Consider the following 21609-nt stretch of genomic DNA (forward strand, 5'->3'; position numbering starts at 1 on the left):
AAGCCCGAGCACTTCAGGGAGCCTGTCCTGATTATCAGACGCCTCCTCATCAAGCCGAATCATTTGTTATCAATGAAAGTGGAGATTGGCTAGAACCCTTTATCCTTTACCTCCGGGATAATGTCTTACCTTCAGAAAAACGGGCGGCCCCTAAACTTTCTATGAGGGACAAGAGATTTCTTTGTCATAATGGGACTTTGTATCGGAAAAGTTTCGGAGGAGATTTATTACGTTCCTTGGGAAAACTGAAGCGGATATTGTTCTCAAAGAAGACCACGAGAAGGAACATCGGGGAAAGAGAAGGTTGTTTCTTCAGGTACACGGAAAGTATTATTGGCCCACAATGGAAGACGACGCTTCGTTTTTTGTTCGAAAATGTCACAAGTGTCAGACTCATGCAGATTTGATCCATGCACCAAGCGTTCCCTTGTATTCCTCCAGTAGTCCTTAGCCATTTTACAGTTGGGGACTTGATTTGATTGGTAAAATTAACCCGTTTTCTTCGCAATAGCATGAATACATAATAACGGCTACAGAGTACTTTACCAAATGGGTAGATGTTATCCCTCTTAAAAGTACAAAAGGGGTTGCAATCGCAGAGTTTATCAAGGAGCACATAATTTGCAGGTTCGGTGTCCCTAAGTATATCATATCAGATAATGGAACCCTGTTTGCTAATCAAAAGGTTTATGATATGCTTCAGGGATACGGTTTAAGGCATATCTTTTCCGCCCCTTACTATCCCCAGGGAAACGGATTGGCCGAAAGTACTAACAAGACATTGATTCGTATTCTTAATCGAACCGTGCACGATAACCCTAGGTCTTGGCATGAGCAATTACTGATGGCATTATGGGCGTATCGGGTTGCGCCTAGGACTTCTACAAGTGTGTCTCCTTATTCCTTGGTTTACGAAACAGATGCAATTTTACCTGTGGGAATTAAGATTCAGTCAGCTCGAATAGCTATGACAAGCGGAGTTCAGTGGGACCTGACTGAGACATCGCTTTCTCGAATAACAGATTTGGATACAGTGGATGCCAGACGTGCTAAGGCAGAAGAGCATCTTGCTGTTTACAAGCAACGACTTTCGCGCACGAATAATAAAACACCAAGGCCAAGAATTTTCCAAGTTGGGGACTTTGTTTTGATGACAGCAAAACACGTTCAGCAAAATCAATCAGCTCTGAAGTTTTCCCCTAACTGGGAAGGTCTATTTGTCATCTCGAAGGCTACAACTAGTGGGTATTACGAGATAATAGACATGAATGGAAAGCAGGAAGGTATGGCAATCAATGGAAAGTGGCTTAAGGCATATTTTGTTTATAATTTAACATCTCTTTTCTTAATAAAGTATAATTTCACAAAAAATTGCAATATCTCATGGAAGTTTTAAGTAGTGTTATTTCTAATCAAAACCTATTTAAGGAATTGAGATCATTCAAAAGAAAAAAGAGAAACTCTTTAGAGGAAATATCTCAACACTTTCTTCTCCCTGCGTGCCCATGTTCCAACCTTCTGCAATTAAGTCGAAACTTTGTTGTCAAAATTCTCTTTCATAAGTCCAAGAGACAATCCTTCCTCGACCAGTCGTTGTTCTTCCAATACCAAGACAGGATATGAAAAATCGGGAAACTCTCGAAGAGCTGCATACTACTTTTGAATGGACCCAATCTCCGAATGCAACCATCCTATGTTGAAGCGAACGCCTTCGCAAGAAGAGATCATCTTTTCCCGTCTGGATATCGATTCTTTGGTAATCTCATTGAAGGATTTTGAACGCATTTCCTCCAAAGTAAACAAAAGTTCGTCCACAAACGTAACAAGAAGGGATCTATGTTTCAAAACCTCGGTAGTAGCAACATGACCAAATTTTTCCCATATTTTTAAATACGGAAAGGCATGGCGACTGGGAACACTAAAACCACCTATAATTTCATAACCAGGGTAAATAGTTTCCATGCTCGGGATGAAGTGAAGACCGCCTGTCAAACCATCACCAGACAACTCGGCGGGACCGATCGTAAGTAGAGGAGAAATTGGAGCTTCCATGTTAGCATCAGCGTATTCCAAAGGACGAGGGTTACGCTCTATGATCTTACTCGAATTCACGGTAACTCCTACTCCGCTACCAGTTTCGATTCTCTCCTTTGCATTAGCAACCTGGGTGTCATGAAGAGTATTAGATTCATAATAGAAAAGTATAAACGGAGAATCAATTGAAAGGTATGTTTCTGATTAATCCAAGGATATTTACTAAAGTCATCATACTTAAGGGATGGCGTTAAACATTGGGTCATGTCAGGAGTCCAAATAATACAAGGACTCCCTTATCAACTCAGGTTATCACACAATGAGGAGCGAGGAATTGGAAGACTGAAGTCGAAAGCGGATGCCTAACTGGTTAACCTAATCGAATCAGAATCAAGTTATTCCTTTTGCATTGGTTAGATTTTTCTATTTCTTTCCATAATTGGGGTCGAGGTTTCGAAGCCGAATATGTATGGACGACTATTTTGAGCACTTTAAATCCGGCTTTATCACTGAAGAACTAAAAACTCGAGTTCTAATGAAGAAAGTGCTCGTGAAAAAAATTGCAAGACCAACCTGGAGTTTATCGTAGCATTCTTCCAGGATAGCTTGGCAAGGAAGACTTCTGGTTCGCCTTCCCGGGGACTCTAGCATATGTTCAAGATCACTTGCCTGAGCGTTATATGGTTTTCCAGAAATACATATTCTGTCAGAATGTGAAGCAACAAAACGAGAGATAGTGAATTAAGAGTAGGGATGTATACCTAGCCAGAAAATTTGCGTTTTACAGCTGAGATAATAGAATTTGCGGGTTTCATTGAATTCTGGTAAGAATGGGCGGAATCGCTGCTATTTTTAACATCACTGGAAGTTATAATGTTGAGCGTGTTTGAAGACATGATGGAAGTTTTAGTCAAAAGATGGGATACTGTTAATGAAGTATGCTTTTCTATAAAAGAAGAAAACAAAATTGTTCACGAAATCCAACTACACATGCGTATATATATGCATGCCACGGCCAAAGATATGGAATTCTAATGGAAATAGAATTCGTGGAAGAGGTGGGCCGGTTTTCATGTGTTGTGACCCGTCAAATACTTCTCTTTTTTTGATTCAATTCCAAAAAGGAAGCCTTGAAGCAAAAGGAAAAGGAGTTAGAACTAAAAGAGGAAATTAGAAGAATTTGGGTCAAATAAGGAAACCAAGGTCTTTTTCCTTCCAAAGCTTCTTCCAGTCGTGTCCAAGACCTTCCCATGCATAAGAATGGTTTCCTAGGCCAGTGGGACGTCTCTTATTCTCTCAGAATTTTTTCAGAGGGATCACAGTCGAAGAGGATTAGGGTTTCGGCGAAAATAACCCTAATTTCAAGAATTTGATGAAAAGGGGGTTTATTCTAAAATAGAAGGAACTGAGCCTCTCCCATTATCTTGGATGGTTATCTAAGATTCTTCCAATATCTTTTAGCTCATTACTCGTTAACAAAAACGAGCTCATAAGGTATTTTGACCAAAATACCCTTACATTGCAATTTTGAGTATTTTCAAAGAAGAAAGCCTTAATACAGCAAGAGACCAACCAAGCTGTCATCTAATCATTCCAAAGGCCCCATACACGTGAATATTGAGTTCTCTAAGTGTTCAAAGAAGAATAGAATTGAAACGGAATCCAGGAAAGCAGAATATCAGAGAAAATAGAGGGATATGGCTCAAAACAGGGAATTCGGATTCATGATTTCCAAAACCTGGACCAGAGACGCGCCAATCCCTCTTTTAAGACGTGACTATGCCTAGGGAGGCTCCATGTTTCTCTCATGCCAAATAAAAATCAAGCTCATGGTGGTTTTTGACGAAAATACCTTTAGTTTCAAAGGTATGTACTTTCTCTAATAAAGAGGAGTCTGATTGGCGCAAGGAGTCAAACAAGCTATCATCACACAAGGTTCCAACCCCACAAGATATATTCATACCTTCCAAGCCTCTCCACAGTGTCTGAAGGAGTCAGGCGCGAACATAAGAGAAATTAGGGTTTAGGTATGATACAAGCCTGAGTTCAGAATTTACATGGGATAGGGACTCCATAACTTCAAAAGTAAATGCATATATTTTCTCACAGCTCTTCACCAACATCAAGGCCATCCAGGAACCATTCAAAATTCTCTCTTCCCCACATACTCGCTTATACAAACTCAAAAGCTCACGGATGCACAAAGAGAGAAAATTAGGGTTTTGGCCAAGTAAACCCTAATTAACAAATTCCAATCGATTAAGACGGAAATTTTGTTTCATCAAGACTTCAGTATCATGTCATTGACGTCCAATACAAAATCTCAGGAAGTTCCGAAGTCCAGAATTGATACCAATATCATAACAATCGAAGGCTAAACATCAATTCAGGGATTCCGCAAGTCTAAAAGGACGAATGAATCGTGATTTTGTACGAACGATTTGTTACCATCTATATACTCATCATAGAACAATCAAGGTTCTACTCTGAGTTGGGGACTTAATGTAGATGGTGAAATTCGGATAAAGGGTACAAATGTCATTTCAAGACCATAGACAAAATTCCACTCTTATGAGAGATTAATCCCTTGGCCCTCAAGGCATTCTTAGCCACGACTTATAGTATACGTCCCCGCGAGACACTGTTGGTCGTGATGTCGTGACTCCTAGTGCACATCCTCGACGAGATATTGCTGGTCATGTAAGTTCTGTAGAGCGTAAAACGTCCTCAGTTGACTTATGAACCAGAACAACCACAATTCCATCATGTCTTCGCGAGATGCAGCTGATTGTGATGCCATGATTCCTGGTATACATCCTCGACGAGATGCTGCTGGTCATGTAGGCTATGTAGATGCGTAAACACGTCCCCAGCGAACTTATGACCCAGAGAGGAGATATGCATATCTCCTGTAAGCACGACTCACCCTATTTGAGATCGAGGACTGATCCTAGTACATCATCGCGAGACACACTGGTCATGTCTACTCTAGGCTCTGACTCGACTTACTGAGGCTTCCGAATAACTCCTAGGACATCCCCGTGAGATACGCTGGTTATTCTGCCTCCGGGCCCTTTCGACAGACTCCAAGAACATCCCTTCGAGATACACTAGTCTTGTTGGCCCATCATATGGACACACAGTTGATTCCTATCACATCTCTGTAAGATACGCTAGTCAAAGACAAGTGAGCCAAGGTCTCGCAGAGACATTAATCGGGCGTACAAAAACTCTTTCTCTCTCTTCAAGACAAGTCCCAGCTGACCACAGAGAGATTCCGGTCTGTCAATAAAATCTCAGAGAGATTCAAATCTCTCTGCAATCGGCAAAATCTCAGAGAGATTCAAATCTCTCGGGAAATCTCAGATAAGGCTGAATATTCCCATGGTAGACATGAGCCTCAGTGCCTCACGTAGGAATAAAGTCTCCTCTCCACACGAATTCTGAGGCATCTCATGCCTTTTCACGTGACTCATCCTAATCATTCTTACAAATCGGAGAATATCTCTCTATCTCGGCCAACTCGGCTAAAGAGAATATTTCTCTCTCTCAACATGTCATCACGAAGGTTGAGTCAGCTTCATACAAATGAGGGGATAACAATTAGGGTTTTGGTCTGGCGATCTACGACACGTGTGAGAAATACGCGGCTTATTTCTCACCGTAGAAGAGAGTAAAGGCGGTGGAATAATGAGATAAACCCAACCTAGTTTATCTCTATTCCTGAAGAGACGAGAAAATTGCTCCGCACGACACGGAAAGTAATCCTTATCTTTACCGACCGGAGATTAGAGAATTTAGCTATAAATAGGTTATCTATTTCTCCAAGCTACGATAACTTTCTCATAACCTCTCAGAGCAATTCTTCTTCAAACCATAGAATTATATGATCTCTCTCTCCATCTTCTTCCCTCCCTACGACCAGCCCTAAATCTCTTCTCTGTGACTGAAGCAGTCTTTGAACGACCACCGTGCGTGGTTTAGGCGAAGACTGTTCGTGCTCAACCTCCCGAAACTCACTTTCAGAAACCCTAGAATCCCACTTCTAGCCTCTCTCGGATTTTAGGTAACTACACCTAGTTATCTCTTCTTTTCCATATTCTTTAACGTTTCTCCTCTGTTACCTATGTTGTGATAGCCGGACAAAAAATTATTCCAAGACTTTACCTTTGTATCTAGATGTATGCAAAATAAATGTTGGTGATCATTGTTTACTGACGAAAGATTACCGTGTATGGATATCTAATGTAATTAATTAGTGTCAGTTACATTTCCTTAAACTTTTTATTCTGTATTCTAATCGAATGAATAGGTTTAGTGATTGATCTAAATGTTTGTCTTTCTTCATGTAGTTAATAATAGTAAAAATAAAGGAAGAAGTCTCAATGAAAATAAAAAAAAAAAACGCATCAAACTCGAGTCATCGGTGCGTCCAAACAAGACGCATGTTGGACGTGCACATTGGTGCGTCGGACACGGACACGGCTCAAAAAATGCAGCGTCCGTGCAACCCAAATGTTTATCCTTTTCAGCAATTGCATAAGTGAATCGCTAGCAATCACCGTAATTGCATAAGTGAATCACTTACCACACAGTTTGAGTTTTTTTTTTTCCGATCATAACAAAATCTGAGAAACATCGTTTGAAGTACGAGTAGATAAAGCAATATATTCACCTTTTCATTTTGTTTTACCTAAAAAGTAAAAATATCGTTTTTCCTGAAACGAGGGGTAGTAAATACTAATTGAACATTTTGCGGGTTCTTCTAATTAAACACCACGCTCATACGATAAAGTTAACCTTAGCCGTTAATTGAGCTCCTAACTGGTGATCAATACCTCGTGCAGCCAGGTTATAATTTTTTTTTTTTTTTTGCCGTATAGAATTCCACAGTTAACCCCGGTTGACATATGCTACTAGTTTTCAACCGCGTACAATCTGGAGAGTGGCATTGAGAGTAATTTCTTTAAAATATCAAGGGCTTTAGTTGGATATAAACCAAAACCGAGTCATATTTCAACCAAAAAAAGACAGCAAAAAGGAAAAAAAAACATCTTTCGTTTCTTCAGATCCTCCTTCGAAGAAGCAAAAGATCACAACTTCTACAACACACGATTTGGTTTCAGTTTTCAATTCCATCGAAACCCTAATATAATTCCTAACGTTATTCAGGTATATGTCCAATCGCCCTAATTTGTTTTTCTGCAATTCTATCAACTCTTTATGCTATTTTGACCTGAATTGGTAGTCTGATCGGTTAATTAACTAGGGTTTTGTAATTCATACTTTGTTTAAAGATTGAAAATTTCGTTGATCTGATAATCTGGTGAATGAAGTTAATTTCAATTTCAATTTTAATTGGATAAGAAAACCCCAATTTGATTGATTTGAATGAATTAATGAAATCTTACAGGTTGGGCAGGATGAGTGAGGTATTTGAAGGTTATGAAAGACAATACTGTGAGCTCTCTGCTAATATAGCCAAGAAATGTGCCGCTGCTGGTCTTCTTGATGGAGGTAAGAGACAGACAGAGATTTTCCATTCATTCCAACCTACTTTATTTTGTATATCAAACATGAAATTTTGTAGTTGACAAACATAAAAAATAAGGGTTTTGTTTCTTTGAATTGTTGTGGAGGTAGGATTTAACTTCTTTACATGATCACAGATATAATGATATCAGTAGTTTCGGACCTTGGGGTGTTAAAAAAATAGTTCTTAGGCTTACTCATTTTTTATCCTCAAGAGTCAATTGCCTTACCTGACTAAATTGTTTCGAGGAGACTGGATAGTGGGATAAGAATGCAAAAAATTAAAGTTTACCGCTGTATATTGTACATGAGAGTTATTAGGTCATTTTCTCGGGTCGTGATTATTCTACCTGACTTGCATCTCGCAGAGCAGAAGAAGCAAAAGGTTTCTGATGTAAAAGCTGGTTTGGAAGATGCCGAGGCTTTGGTACTGCAAAGACCCACTTTTTGTGTTTTCTACTTTTGTTGAGAATGTCCTTCTTTTTTAATTGATCCTTGCGTGAATCTCTGCAGATCAGAAAAATGGACCTCGAAGCTAGAAGTTTACAGCCAAGTATAAAGGCTATGCTCCTCGCTAAGCTAAGGGAATACAAATCTGATCTCAATAATTTGAAAACTGACGTAAAAAGGATCACATCAGCTAGTCTTAATGCAGCTGCAAGGGATGACTTGTTGGAATCAGGAATGGCAGATACAAAGATGGTACAGTTAGGCCAGTGTAGCCGTGTTGCTGTTTTTCTTTCATGTTTATATTTCAATGTGTTATGACACTGTAATCCGTGAAAGGGAGTTGCAAGTTATTGTTGCATTGGTTCAAAGTTCCATAGTATTGATCTGAAGGAGTTCTGCATTTAGTATTTGTAGCAAGAACTGTCAACTATTGTTGTCGGTCATAAATTGTAGAAATGTTCCTTTTCTACCATATAGAGTTTAGATTTTTTTGAATGTTAAGAGAATTTGGTTAAATGTCTAAACATTCTTATTAACTGATTGGTGGTGGTTCAGGTGTCTGCCGATCAAAGAGGAAGGTTGATGATGTCCACTGAAAGATTGAATCAATCAAGTGATAGAATTAAGGAAAGTAGAAGAACCATGCTGGAGACAGAAGAGCTTGGTGTCTCTATCCTTCAGGATTTACATCAACAGCGCCAGTCTCTCCTCCACGCAAATACCACGGTATGGTGTTGTTGAAATGCATACTGCCGATTCTTTTTATTTGAGATTGCGTTTTGTATTGTCTTGTTGTTTATAGACCACTAGCTGCTTCTGCCTATGCTTCTGCTTCCATGAACGTTTGACCCTTCGATCGTGTGTTCTATTTTCTTGCTGTCAAAAAGTTGGTTGATTTACTCTTTCATTGTCCTTCTGCCCTCATTACATAAGATGCACCTCTTGTACTGAAACATAGTTGTGCAGTTATCTAATAGATATTGGTCCAGTATTTTGAAGAATCTAATGCAGAATAGCCAACTGATATATACAGAACTTCAGTGTTGTGTTTTTGCTGCCAAATTTGTCTAGGTTGTGTTTTTTGTAGTTTTTTTCATGAGCTTGTATTGTCTAAGGTGAATACAATTGTGTTTCTTACTAACTTTAGAATGGTCAGGGTGTGAAAATGCTAATACTTGTGTTTGACTATCCTTATGCATGGGTCACATAAACTCATGCAGAGTTCACTTCAACTGATCAAACCTAATGGAGACCTGCTATTATTGCTAGTCATCCATTTCGCTTAGCAAAATTTACATGGATGACCTAAAAACAGGCTAGTTTCTTTTTCTTGTTTTTCTGATGACATTTTCTTCATGCAGCTTCATGGGGTGGATGACAACATCGGCAAGAGTAAGAAAATCCTGACAGCCATGACAAGAAGGATGAGCAGGAACAAATGGATCATCAGCAGTCTTGTTGCAGCTTTGGTCTTGGCGATCCTCATAATCCTTTACTTCAAGCTTGCTCACTAGCTGTCATTGTTTTACATCAGTTATTTTGAATTGATGCTGTTAGGAGGCATCCTGTGGTTGTTGCATAATTGGTGTGAATGTTATGACATGATTGTGCGAGTGTGTGTGATTAAAAGCTTTGTTATGAATGTCGATAACATAAATGCATACTCATTATTCCTCGGTCTTCCTTTTTCACTGTGAAGCAAATTCTTAGATTCCAATTGTCTTCAGCACCATTCTCCATTTTGTTGTTCCTAGCAAAACCTTGTCTCGTCCCATGTTTCTCAAAATCTCACACAACAATATATTTCCCTTAGATGATAATATCAATGCTCATAATAACAAGATAAAATGAACAAGTTAACGCAGTTTCAAAAACAAAAAAGAAGAGAAGAGTTTTGTGAACTTCCATTATCTCATGAATGCAATGTGACATACAGACATGGAGTGTTAGTGAAGTGTAATAAAGCAAGCATAAACATCTAAAGTTGGTAGTTCCTAATACAGGGTGTGGAGACTTGGAGTGTGGACACAATACGCTCTGTATCTAATCCCTTGAGACTTCTTCTGGTTTCTCCAATTCTCTCTCTCTCTCTTTTTAGGTCAGACATTAAATGGCTGCTGCTGCTTCTTCTTCGACATTTCCACCACCATGTCACCACCTTCCTCAGCTTCATCAAAACCACACTAAATCCCTTTCTTCTCTTTTTAAACCCAAATCTCGAACCACCAAATTCTCAGTCCGACCTCTATCAATTTCACCAAAAGCATCTCTTTCTGACCCATTCGTCCTTCAAATCGCTGAGACACTTGAAGATTCAAATTCATCCTCATCTTTAAAACAATCCCCAATTCTTCAAAAACTAAGAGAATCTTCTTCTGAATCTATTCTATCTTTATCTTGGCCTACTCGTAAAGATGAACCTTTTCGATTCACTGATACTTCTTTCATTAAGAACTCCCAGATATCTTCGATTTCAGCGGACCCAGAATCAAATCTCGTCGATTTTGAATCAGATGGGGGTGATGATACTCAAACCCCAAATATCGTCATAGTTGATGGTCAAATTGTCAATTCTCTGTCTAAACTTGATGAACTACCTGATAATGTCTACGTTGGGAGTATTTTGGGTATTGATTCAGATGAAATTAGGGAAGAAGTTATGAAATTTGTGTCAAATTTTGAAGATAAAGATTTGTTTTGGTCTTTGAATGGAATTGGAGCACCTGATGTTACTATTGTATATGTTCCATCTGATTGTGTTGTTGAAAAACCATTGCACTTTAGGTTTTATTCACATGAAACAAGTGAAATTGGTTCCAGTAATTTGCCCATGTCCAATCCTAGGGTTTTGGTGTTGGTAGAGAAAGGAGGTGAAGTTGGGATTGTGGAGGAGTATTTGGGTGGGGCTGAAGATAAGTGTTACTGGGTTAATTCAGTAATGGAAGTTTTGATTGGTGAAGGTGGGAAGGTTTCACATACTTATGTACAGCAACAAGCTCCAAGTGCTGCCCATTTCAAGTGGACTTCGGTTCGCCAGGTAACATACTTTTTCCTCTTCCTTCTGTTATGTTAAGCTTTTGAGGTCTAAACTGCTTTAGCACTTTTGTAAGAAGAATTGGAAATGCAACTTATTGAGGTGAATGTCTGGTAATGCCATGATATGTTCTTACAGGAATCCTCTAGTACGTACAAGCTTGTAGAGGTAAGTTCTGGTGGGAAATTGAGTAGGCATAATCTTCAAATTCAACAAGTAGGCCCTGATACAATAACAGAATTGAGCACCTTTCACATATGTGTACGTGATCAAACACAAGATCTTCATAGCAAATTAATTCTGGACCATCCAAGAGGTGTTGCTGAACAACGTCATAAATGCATTGCGGCTCATCCACGGAGCCAAGTTGTGTTTGATGGTAACATTAAAGTTAACAGGTACTGCTTCATTCCTTCTTCTCTTTTCTTGTTTATTATCCTTCTCATACTGCAACTGGTTCAATCGTGGTTTTACAACATTCATTTTCATATGCCCATAGTTCGATAACTTGAATAGGTCACGATTCCATTCGGTTTATGTTGTAGTTTAAGTTGCATAAGGCATATATCTACTGTATAGTGACATACACAGGACAGGGGTGACCATCTCAAAGAATATCAAGTTATAATTTTCTCCTACACTCCCTAGTCCCATGGGCACCCTCACAGTTGTACCAAATCTCACAGTAAAATTTGTTGTAAACAAGTAAACCGACTATTAGTCTTGTACACTTGTAGAAGACATCTTGGTCCATTTCCTTAAGACCAAAAGGCCATTGCGCTCTCTAACTTTTAATTAGGTAAAATTCTTCTTTTCTTATGAGGTCTAACCTAAGGTGACGGCAAATGTGACCAAGCCACAGTTCGGCACAATTGAGCTTATTTTGAAACCACTAGGCTCTAGCATGGTAGCGCCTTCCGGCACGGCAGCATGCCAAATACCTGCTCAGTTTTTTGGCCCACATACTTAGCAATATTAGTTACTTCCTCATATGTGTGCAAATTTTTTCTGGGAGACTATTATACTCGTCATATTATTGTCTTAATTTGATTGTTCTTTATTGACACTCAACTTAGAACTTTATCATAAACCCAACTTCCTTTATCGCTATTGTTGTCACATCATTGTGTCCTGAACATCAGATTTTTCTATCATATACTAACTTCCAGTTACGTGCAAAACTTCTAAATTCGCTGCTTCTCTACTCATCCTTCGGTTCTTCATCTCATATGTTCATTTATGAATATATTTGTGGAACAACTGCTTTAAGTTAGCATTGTGCCAAAAGTCAAGCAAACATTACAGGATGATGTAGAAGATTTTCCTTTTTGATTTTTACTCGACTCTTGTCAACCTCAAAAGTGTTCTGTAGTGGTTATTGCTTGGGTAAACTAATTCTCTTGTTACACAGACTTGCGCAACAGACAGATGCTGCCCAGCTCTCAAGAACCCTCCTACTTGAGGATAGTGCAACCGTGAATATGATGCCAAATCTACAAATAATTGCAAATGACGTTAGCTGCTCTCATGGAGCTACAGTCTGTGATGTCGATGATGATCAGCTATTCTACTTACTTACTCGTGGCATTGACTTAGCGACAGCAAGAAAGTCCTTAATTTTTGCCTTTGGAACTGAGGTGATGTCACGTTTGCCTTGTGATTCACTTCAGAAGAAGGTGGAGAGACACATTCAGAGATTGCTAGACCCTACTCCATCATAACCAAGTCATGATATGAATACTGTGTGTTTTTGTATCTGTAATTTTGTACCCAAAAGAATACGAGCTAGGTTTTCTTTGAGACAATTGCTATGTAGTCAAGAAAGAAATTGAGAATCAAAGGAAAATAATGAGATTAAGTGGCCACTGTTTAATCACTTCTCCTTGCTAGAGCACTAAATTTTGGTCCTTACTATGAGCCAACGCCAAACCTTCCTCAATCATTGTTGTTGGAAAATTATAAAAACAACAAAATTAAGATGTAAATGTCGAACTCTATGAAAGTAACACCATTGTTTTGGAAATTTGACTATATATATGCTTTGAAATTGCATTTCCAATGTTAAGACAAACACTGGGAAGTGAGAACCCTGAGTTGAATATAAAACCCTCATCTGGACTTCTAAGCCTGCTCCCTAAAAAGATTTGTTTGACGACTAAGTCGAAGTGGAAGCCCTAGATTTTGATATGCTCTTATTTCACCTCCCAAGCTTGCTGTCACAATCACCATACCCCATGCCGTTGCATGGACACTTTGAGTACTACTGCTATTGAGAGCATCAAGCCACCTCCAAGATAAAGATTGGGAAGAATTGTTTGAAACCAAGATAGAAGGTGAATCTCCATACTTATTGGAATTAGAAGAGCTGCCTGAAATTGAAGAAAATGAACCTCTACTAGGAGATTGACCTGAAATTGAAGAGAATGAGCCTCTATTATTGATACCCGAGTCGGAACAGGATGCATTAGCTAGCTCCTCTTCTAGTGTCTTTTCGGATAGGCCAGTCTTCCTTGGGAGTGGTGGGAGATTCCTCATACTGCTGCTGTTGCTCGTGAAGGAATCATCTAAGGCATAACTCATTCCAGGGTATGCTGGTGGCTGCGAAATTGAACGTTTCGAATGTCTCTTTGAATGTACCAAAAGTGGTGGTTCGTACTTTATACTACCAGGCCATGGGATTGCAACTGATACGTCTTTACATTGGAAATGTTCATGTGATCTTGTTGTGATTAGACCTTTGTTTTTTCCAACCTCATCACGTTTCCATACATAAACCTGAGAATCTTCACTTGCACATACAACATATTTTCCGTCTGGTGTAAAAGATGCTGATATTTGGCTACTGGTGTTTCTGAATCCTGTAAATACATCACCTAAATATTAGATCTATGCAGACAACTGCTATAGATAATTGAAGCATTAAGATGTACTAAGGTTCAGGGTCTGTGAAAATATTCATCTATGTCCAGATACTGTAAGAAACATTTTATTTGTATACCTCTAAACTTATGAATGACATCAGAGCCATCAAAAATCCTTATGCGAGAGTCAGCGGAGGTAATCAACACCTCAGATGTATTCCCTGGGACAAACTGTGGGGTGACAACACTTTAGTCTGAATGGGATTCAGTAGTTTAAGCTTCAACAAATGAAGTGGTGAATAATGGCTGAGGTAAATACTCAAAAAAGCACTACTTGTGTTAAAGATAAAGTTAGATTTTCTACCTGAAAGCCAGTAACCTTTTTGTGGGTTTTCTTTTTGTTTTGAACATCTATGCGGGCCTTTTCTTGTAGCTTACAATCTGCACAACATCAAGTCAAATATTTGCAAGAAAAGCTGTTAGATAATGCTAGAATAATAATGAACATGATTTGAACATTTATGAGAATTCTGGTACCAGTTGTGCTGTACAAACGACAAGTCCCTTTATGTGTGCCAATCAACGCATCCTTTAAAAAACCGAAAAAAAAGGAGCAATATTAAGAACACGAAATCTATACAAGTGTTTTTCAGCTAGATCGACTTGTGCTGGATAAATCTGCTAGCTCTTGTAAAACCTATTAAACCAATAAAGGAGCAGGAAAGACAGAATAAGCAGAATTAAACCTGTCCATCAGGGGTGTAGCAAGCAGCAGTAACCATTTCAGGAAGATCAGTCCAGTCCACAACTTGCCTGTCTGGTATACTCCAAATTCGAACTTTTGCATCAAGTGAGCCACTAATGAAGTATCTATCATCGTTTGGGTTGAACTGTATACATGTTACTGCCAAATCAAACCCGCAAAAGCAAACAACAATTAGATTTATACAAGAAAGATCAAGCCCGTTCTGTATATACTTATAAGTAAGCTAAGCATTTTATCAAGTCAAAGCCGAGTTGAGGACAATGCAACAGCATTCAAGGCTACTCACCATAATCATTGTGAGCAAATAACTTTAAGCAGCTCTTTGTCTCCATGTCCCATAGCCTAACAGTTTTGTCCATTGAAGACGATAATAGTTGCTGCAAATCCAGAGAAACTAATTACTAGAGTGGCCTGCAGAAAATCTAATATCATATCAACTGATATTCGTCTCCTGGAGGCCATTTTCTTCATATAAATACTGGTTTTCTAGAGAAAATGGAGTTTTTTTTTAAATCCTCAGAAGAGAACTAAACAGTCTTAACTAAAATTGTCAAATCTAGACCCAGAAAAGTAAGAAACACAAACTAAGTTATTTCAGAAGCAACAAATTTTATTACTATGAAACTAATGAGCCTGACCTGAGATTTAGACCAGGAGATGTCCAAAACATCATCTAGATGACCTTGAAACGAACAGACCGGTTTTTCCGAGAGCGAGAAAACCATCTCTGGCAAGACAACACGGTCAGAGATAGAACTGCTTTTTCTACTAACTGACGGAACCCTTCCTCTTCTCTTCCTCTCCGACGCAAACACTGGAGCTTCCCCAAGAGGAGGTCTGTTATCATAGGAACTGGAACTGCTCATCATGGGATGAAGTGGGGTAAAATTTGCTTCTTCCACTGGTCTCAATAATGCCGAGTCCATTTCAACAACTTCCCAAATGTGAATTATCCGGTCTTCTCCTGCACTAGCTAGATATCGACCATCAAAACTGAATTTGATAGTCCAAATTGATCCCTCATGAGCCTGAAATTCCTGGCACATGTAAAGGCCAGTAAGTTCCTTGTGAGATTTCCCATTTTGACGAACTTTTGTCCATCCTGTAGCTTCAGAACTCTTTCTTGACTTTTGATAGACCAAGGACGGAGTCTCTTGATATCTCTGGGATAATCCGTTAAATGAATGCGCAACATCTTTCAAGTTCTTCAACAAGGCAGCTCCCCTTTTCTTGCTAAATCTGAAACTCTTACTAAGAGAAACATTTAAACTGAGTTTCCTATCAATGATACTTCGACCACCAACGTCAGAAATCCTAACATTTTCTCTACGCATTAGTTCCTTAACAATAGGCGAATATCCGACACTCTTTTCGAATTCCTCCATTGTAAGTTGCTTACCTGTTTGAAGATCTCTAAGCCTATTCCACATTCCATCTTCATCGAACTCATTAACAATAAATTCTTTACCAGTATCCAAATTCTTTATCAGAAAAAATGAGCCACCTTTTTTCTTCTTCTTGAATGATAGAAAACGATTTCCAATTCTACTCAATGACCCAATACCAGCTATCCTTCGATTCCCTTTAACTGATTTAGTATGAATACGTGCATTTCTATCGCATAAAGAAGACGGAGCAGAAGATGATCGCATTAAATAACGTGGTGAGAAATCATTACCAAGAAAATAATCCTTTCTCTGTATAGAAGCGTCAAATGATGTTTCAATTAATCCTTCTGATCTCGATCTAACAAGTACACCAGGGGTTACATTTCCTGCTTTCTTTTTCAAATTTTCTGAAGCTGAAATGACAACTACTCGTTTCGAAGCAGCTTTTTTGAGTTCAGCACTAGCAAGCCTGAGAAAGTTTTTATCGCTTGCAAGACCCATACCTTGCAGAAGTCGTTTGCGCCGTTCTTTAATAGAACCTGGTTCAGCCATCCAAATGTCATAATCATCAGGCATGGAAGTTGACGCAGCCAACGCCAAAGCAGCATAACTTCGATATTCTTCATGAGGACCAGAAACTGCAGATGCAAAGGAGATTCGACTATCATCAAAATTGTCATCGGAATCCGAGGAATGAGCTGCTAGATTGATTGAAACCGCAGATGAGAATCGATTAGTTGATTCGAAAAATTCGTCTTCTTCACCTAATCCATCCCAATGCATCATCATAAGCTTTCTGTTTCCCAACCATTACCTAATAATTAGGTCAAAACTCCTCCTCTGAGACAAAGATTCAGAGAGAGAAATCGTGAGGTTTGGGGGGATGATGAAAAAAACGCGGGAACAGAAATAAAACGGTTTGTTTTTGTGGTAGGAAAGATATAACGACAGAGAGGTTAGTTATAAAATGATTGTCCAAAACATAGAAATGGTCAACTCTCTAGATTCTTGAGAACATCTTTTGACATGACAACCACGTACTAATAGGATAGTGGTTTCCATGAAGACCTACCAAATTGGAATCATAGTGTTCAACATGATTTCCTTATTGAGAGGGTCGGTCAATAGTTCTGGAGATGACATTTCCAACAACTTCAGTATGACTCATTTATGGGGCAGGACGATTAAATCCGTCTCAGATCATTTTCGCGACGCACCACAGGCAAGTGCTAGCGAAATGTATCTAAGAACTGGTTCCACATAAATAAATATGATGGGGTTTCGAAAATTGAGAACAAGCTGGGGCATAACCTCTCCTCAATGACCAAGACTGTAACCTTTCCTTGGATATTCACTCATCATCTTCATCATCTTCTACGTCGTCATAAGAATCATCAACATGAGTAGCGGGTTGACTGTTAAGATTTACATCTACACCATTCACTTGTCTCACAAACTGGCCCCGTACACGGGTCCGCCTTTCAGCAAGTGTCTTCCGATTGACATACCTAATCTTCTTGTCAAAACATCTGTCTTTCTTCTTCTGTCTAAACTTGACTAATGCTGCTTCTCTTTTATCCACTGGAGATTGCTTTATTTCTGCAGAAGGTGAATTTGACATTGGTGGCGGCCAAACATGGTTTGCAGGCATTTGACCTTGCTGCATGTTTAATTGAATTGGATAATATGCAGGAAATGATGACATCATGGAAGGGTAAGGAGGATGGCATTGAGAGAATGGGTTGTAGTGAGGGAACACGGATGACGGAGGATGTCTTGCCAAATCATGCGGGTATGTCCCTCGATAGAGTTGTGTGGACGAAGGAGGCCTCATTGCTTGATTCATCATCCCTGGGAAATAATAGGGAAAAGGAGGGAATGTTGGAACAGCTGAAACCTCAAGCTGGGAGCTGTTGCTCTGCTGAGACAACACTGTCGCGGAAACCTGCTCTTCCTTATCCTTGGAGCTTCTTCTTTGTGGAAACTCAAAAGATGGACCACTGCTCTGGTGCAACAGCACTGTTGTCGAGAACTGCTCGTCCTTCTCCTCAGAGTTTCTTCTACAAGGAAACTCAGATGGGCCGTTGCCTTGATGCAACAATACTGCTGTGGAGAACTGCTCATCCTTCTCCCGGGAGCTTCTACGTGGGAACTCAGACGGACTGCTGCTTCGATGCGACAATACTGTTGCAGAGAACTTCTTTTCCTTCTCCCCGGAGTTCCTTCGTTGTAGGTACTCATAGGATGTACTGCTTGTTCCCACATCAATTTGGTACGAGTAGATATCTGAGCGTTTCCCATGTTCATGTCTGTTTAATTGATTACCTACTTGTTCTCCCCATGATGGAAGCAGTGCAGTTTCTTTGCTTGTTTTTCCAAACTCACTTGTAGTTTCATCCATATTGACAACCCTTTGATGATTGACAGCAAGGGAACTTGATTTGGAATACATAAGCAGTTTATCTCCTCTGCCTGGTTGTTCTGATTTAGTTACAGATTCATCCATGCTGACAACCCTTTGAAGGTTACCTATGGGAACACCTGATTTCGCGTAAGTAAAGAAAGCTGAAGATTCACCAATCTTCAGTTCACTTTTTTTCGGATGCGACAGTATTCTCCCTGTAAAACATTGTCAATTACTGTTACTTCTTCAATGTTCTTGAGTTATTCTCACTTTAAATTGTTATTGTTTTTGATGTCTGGATCATCGAGAAGCAAAAAGGTCCAAACCCACAGAGCTACTCACCAACTCGCTGATCAGTAGCATTTGGCACATTACAGTCCCAAGAGTTTTGAACGGAAGGATTTAGCGAGTTACCAGCATCGGGATGAAAAAGAAAATGCATTGTCCATGAGATAATACTCTAAATGAATTTTATTCTATATCCCCAATTCTTAAATTCACTGCTGAATGATAATCCTTACTTCCCCTTCTCGGTGAGCTGACACATTCATGTCAGGCAACGGATTCCAGTAAGATTTGTCATCTGTGTCATCTGAGAAAATTGCTGTGCTGTTTGTATTTGCATCGCTAGGGTCTGATAACAGATCACAACTGAAGATGTTCTTCTCTACTAATCCAAGCTGTCAATGTAATAAACACAGCAAATTTACCCTCTAATTTTAAGAAGTGTTGCTAAAGCTGAACTTGGGCAGGGGACAGAAACAACGATATGATTACAATTGATTGCATATCATGCTAGACATTTAAGCCAGTACAGTAACTCTAGAAAGGTAACAGACGGACTGACACTCCCCAAGGAAATAGAATTCCTCTTCTTCTTTTAAGGGGCTTCCTTTCAATGCAACATCTGGATTGAACTATCTACCCAGCTCTAGGCCAAAAGCAGCATGAAATAGAGGATCAGCACATCTTTCAATAAATAAGCTTCCTGAGCGGCTATGAAATCACTCAGCAATGCAACGATAAATATTTTTCTTGACAAAAGTAAGAGATGTATGATATGACACATACAGATGCAGCACAGCTGCGTAGTTGCTCGGCCAACAGCAACTTCTGGGGTCATACTTTTTGGGTACCTAAAACACGTTATTTATACTATTAAACTAGAGCAAGTAAGCAGATGAGACCCTATATTACGCTGCGGTGCGGTATCCATAATTTCATCATATGCATCACTAAAAACACTTCTACTATGTGACGGGGTGCGATGAGAAATGAGCATTAGAGAGGCAGTTATCTTCAAAATTTATATGTCACACAAAATAAAAGAACAACTCACTCAGATGAAGAGGTACGAACCGTCTTCCTTCGTCTCCACACATGAGTCCATAAGTTCAATAGCTCATTAGTGCGTAATGGTTTCACAAGATAATCAACTGCTCCCAGCTTCAAGCACTTAACTACAACAGAAACCTCGTCTTCGACAGACATCACTGCAACAAACGAATACAAAAAATCAATCATTAAATTACACTATCAACAGAAAAAGAAGAAATCAAATTTGTGAAAAAGGGAGGTTTACTGATAACAGGAATGCGCTGCGATTCCTTGTGTCGCATAATGTACTTTAACATTTTGAAGCCTTTGGAAATTGGAAGGTCAACTTCCGAAAGTATGATATCAATATTAGGCCCTTCTGCATTCAGTGCATCAATCAATTGCCTAGCACTCCTAGCTGAAGTTACTGCGAAACAAAACCAGTTATCACGCATCCAACAAATCAATTACAAACACAAACACCAAGAAGAAACCAAAATAAATACCTTGGTATGAACATTTGCATAGAAGTGAGAAAACTTCATCACAACTCTTTGAATCGTTACCACATAAAAGAATCCTAACTTTACCACGATCAAGAACTTGATTATTTTCAGTTTCATCTCTGTAATCCATCATTCTTTCTTAGAACCAAACCTCAAAATCTAAACCTCTCATCGATATCCCAATTCATAATTAGTCTTCTAAATTAATCCATCAACCAAAACAAAAACTTCATATCTTTCATTACTTTAACTCATTTTACATACTCTAGATCCAGAATTGTGATGAACCACTAGAATATAGTGAGAGAATCTGAAAGTTAGGTTATCTTCTACTTCTTCTCTTCTTCATTCCATTTCTTTTTATTTTCTTTCTGGTATTTAAAACTGATATTTCGGTGTTACGTCTTTTTGGTACCCGATAAACGAAGATCATGTAAGAAAATGGTGTTTCTTGAATATCCTAGGGCTGATATTGGTTGATGCATGATAGAAGATATTTTTGTTTTAAGCAGAAAAAGTGGTTGATTTGTATACGTGGATTTAAAAAGTGCAGTCTTATAAGCAAAGATATTTTAAAGATGGTGTGATCACGACATCAAATGTCAGCACAGGTGTCCGCAGACAGAAGAAAGGTTGAGTAGGGTACATTTGAAAAGGATGCGAGTGGCGTCGTTTTAATGCTGCGACGTGCTTTTAGGATGGATTGGTGTTTGGGTCTTTGTTATGTTATTGAGAGAGACACGCAACTGTACTCGATTGGCTGTGGAGAAGTCTATCTCTATCTGGAAAGCCGACCAAAGAAAGACCCAGTTGAGTTGAATTGGGAACCGAGGATGTTTACGAGTTTAGTTAACTTTTCTTTATGTGATCCTCCAAAGACCCAGTTTAGCTTCTTCTAATGTGTGATCCTCGAAAAGCTAGTGCGCTGTGGTGTTTCTCCGAATTTTTTTAGAACTATTTTTTGGGACCATGGTTTTTTTTTTTTGTGAGGGGCATGATTCTATTTTAGACAAAAACAATTATAAGTAATTCTAAGTCACCCCTTATTTAAATGTTTTTCTTAATACGAAACTTACCCTCTTTAATTAAATGTGTTAGTTTAATGATAATTAGTTATTAGTTAATGATTAGTATGATTAGTAATGATTAGTGATTAGTATAATTAGTTTTCATTAAGAAGTTCTATTACAAAAATTGAAAATTTTCATTGCGAGAAATTTTAAATTTTTTTGCGATTAATTTCGGTTACCCAAATTTATGACCAAAAATGAACTTAATGATTAGCGATTAGTATGATTAGTAATGATTAGTAGTGAT

At 38.9% G+C, this 21609-nt stretch overlaps 4 protein-coding genes across 4 annotated transcripts; 2 read left to right on the plus strand and 2 right to left on the minus strand.

Annotated features, from left to right (window-relative positions):
• Nucleotides 1-7053: 7053 nt before the first annotated feature.
• Nucleotides 7054-9725, plus strand: LOC113281709 (vesicle transport v-SNARE 11-like). Its single transcript, XM_026530515.1, has 6 exons — nt 7054-7206; nt 7448-7551; nt 7935-7993; nt 8080-8268; nt 8572-8742; nt 9378-9725. The coding sequence occupies exons 2-6, from the start codon at nt 7458-7460 to the stop codon at nt 9528-9530; spliced, it is 666 nt and encodes a 221-aa protein (XP_026386300.1). The 5' UTR covers nt 7054-7206; nt 7448-7457; the 3' UTR covers nt 9531-9725.
• Nucleotides 9726-10022: 297 nt separating this feature from the next.
• Nucleotides 10023-12915, plus strand: LOC113281711 (protein ABCI7, chloroplastic-like). The gene is made up of 3 exons (XM_026530518.1): nt 10023-11053; nt 11189-11448; nt 12462-12915. The coding sequence occupies exons 1-3, from the start codon at nt 10127-10129 to the stop codon at nt 12769-12771; spliced, it is 1497 nt and encodes a 498-aa protein (XP_026386303.1). The 5' UTR covers nt 10023-10126; the 3' UTR covers nt 12772-12915.
• A 34-nt stretch (nt 12916-12949) lies between these two features.
• LOC113281710 (WD repeat-containing protein 44-like) lies at nt 12950-17000 on the minus strand. Its single transcript, XM_026530517.1, has 7 exons — nt 15316-17000; nt 14964-15054; nt 14658-14815; nt 14449-14500; nt 14276-14352; nt 14049-14142; nt 12950-13908 (listed from the first exon to the last, which is right to left on the minus strand). Exons 1-7 carry the CDS (start codon nt 16852-16854, stop codon nt 13172-13174), a joined length of 2748 nt encoding a protein of 915 aa, XP_026386302.1. The 5' UTR covers nt 16855-17000; the 3' UTR covers nt 12950-13171.
• A 21-nt stretch (nt 17001-17021) lies between these two features.
• Nucleotides 17022-20665, minus strand: LOC113279114 (two-component response regulator-like PRR1). Its single transcript, XM_026527822.1, has 5 exons — nt 20293-20665; nt 20052-20213; nt 19829-19962; nt 18971-19149; nt 17022-18692 (listed from the first exon to the last, which is right to left on the minus strand). The coding sequence occupies exons 1-5, from the start codon at nt 20423-20425 to the stop codon at nt 17417-17419; spliced, it is 1884 nt and encodes a 627-aa protein (XP_026383607.1). The 5' UTR covers nt 20426-20665; the 3' UTR covers nt 17022-17416.
• Nucleotides 20666-21609: the final 944 nt, after the last annotated feature.

The sequence above is a fragment of the Papaver somniferum genome, chromosome 5 (assembly GCF_003573695.1).
Source record: "Papaver somniferum cultivar HN1 chromosome 5, ASM357369v1, whole genome shotgun sequence".
Taxonomy (NCBI): Eukaryota; Viridiplantae; Streptophyta; class Magnoliopsida; order Ranunculales; family Papaveraceae; genus Papaver; species Papaver somniferum.

Coding starts and splice junctions, on each gene's coding strand:
- LOC113281709 (XM_026530515.1), top strand. CDS start 7,458: ATGAGTGAGGTATTTGAAGGTTATGAAAGACAATACTGTGAGCTCTCT. Junction 7,552..7,934: donor TGCTGGTCTTCTTGATGGAG/GTAAGAGACAGA, acceptor TGCATCTCGCAG/AGCAGAAGAAGCAAAAGGTT. Junction 8,743..9,377: donor TCCTCCACGCAAATACCACG/GTATGGTGTTGT, acceptor TTCTTCATGCAG/CTTCATGGGGTGGATGACAA.
- LOC113281711 (XM_026530518.1), top strand. CDS start 10,127: ATGGCTGCTGCTGCTTCTTCTTCGACATTTCCACCACCATGTCACCAC. Junction 11,054..11,188: donor AGTGGACTTCGGTTCGCCAG/GTAACATACTTT, acceptor ATGTTCTTACAG/GAATCCTCTAGTACGTACAA. Junction 11,449..12,461: donor GGTAACATTAAAGTTAACAG/GTACTGCTTCAT, acceptor CTTGTTACACAG/ACTTGCGCAACAGACAGATG.
- LOC113279114 (XM_026527822.1), bottom strand. CDS start 20,425: ATGATGGATTACAGAGATGAAACTGAAAATAATCAAGTTCTTGATCGT. Junction 20,214..20,292: donor ATGCAAATGTTCATACCAAG/GTATTTATTTTG, acceptor TTTGTTTCGCAG/TAACTTCAGCTAGGAGTGCT. Junction 18,693..18,970: donor GTAAGGATTATCATTCAGCA/GTGAATTTAAGA, acceptor TAATTGACAATG/TTTTACAGGGAGAATACTGT.
- LOC113281710 (XM_026530517.1), bottom strand. CDS start 16,854: ATGATGATGCATTGGGATGGATTAGGTGAAGAAGACGAATTTTTCGAA. Junction 14,143..14,275: donor AAAAGGTTACTGGCTTTCAG/GTAGAAAATCTA, acceptor GTCACCCCACAG/TTTGTCCCAGGGAATACATC. Junction 13,909..14,048: donor TGTCATTCATAAGTTTAGAG/GTATACAAATAA, acceptor ATGTATTTACAG/GATTCAGAAACACCAGTAGC.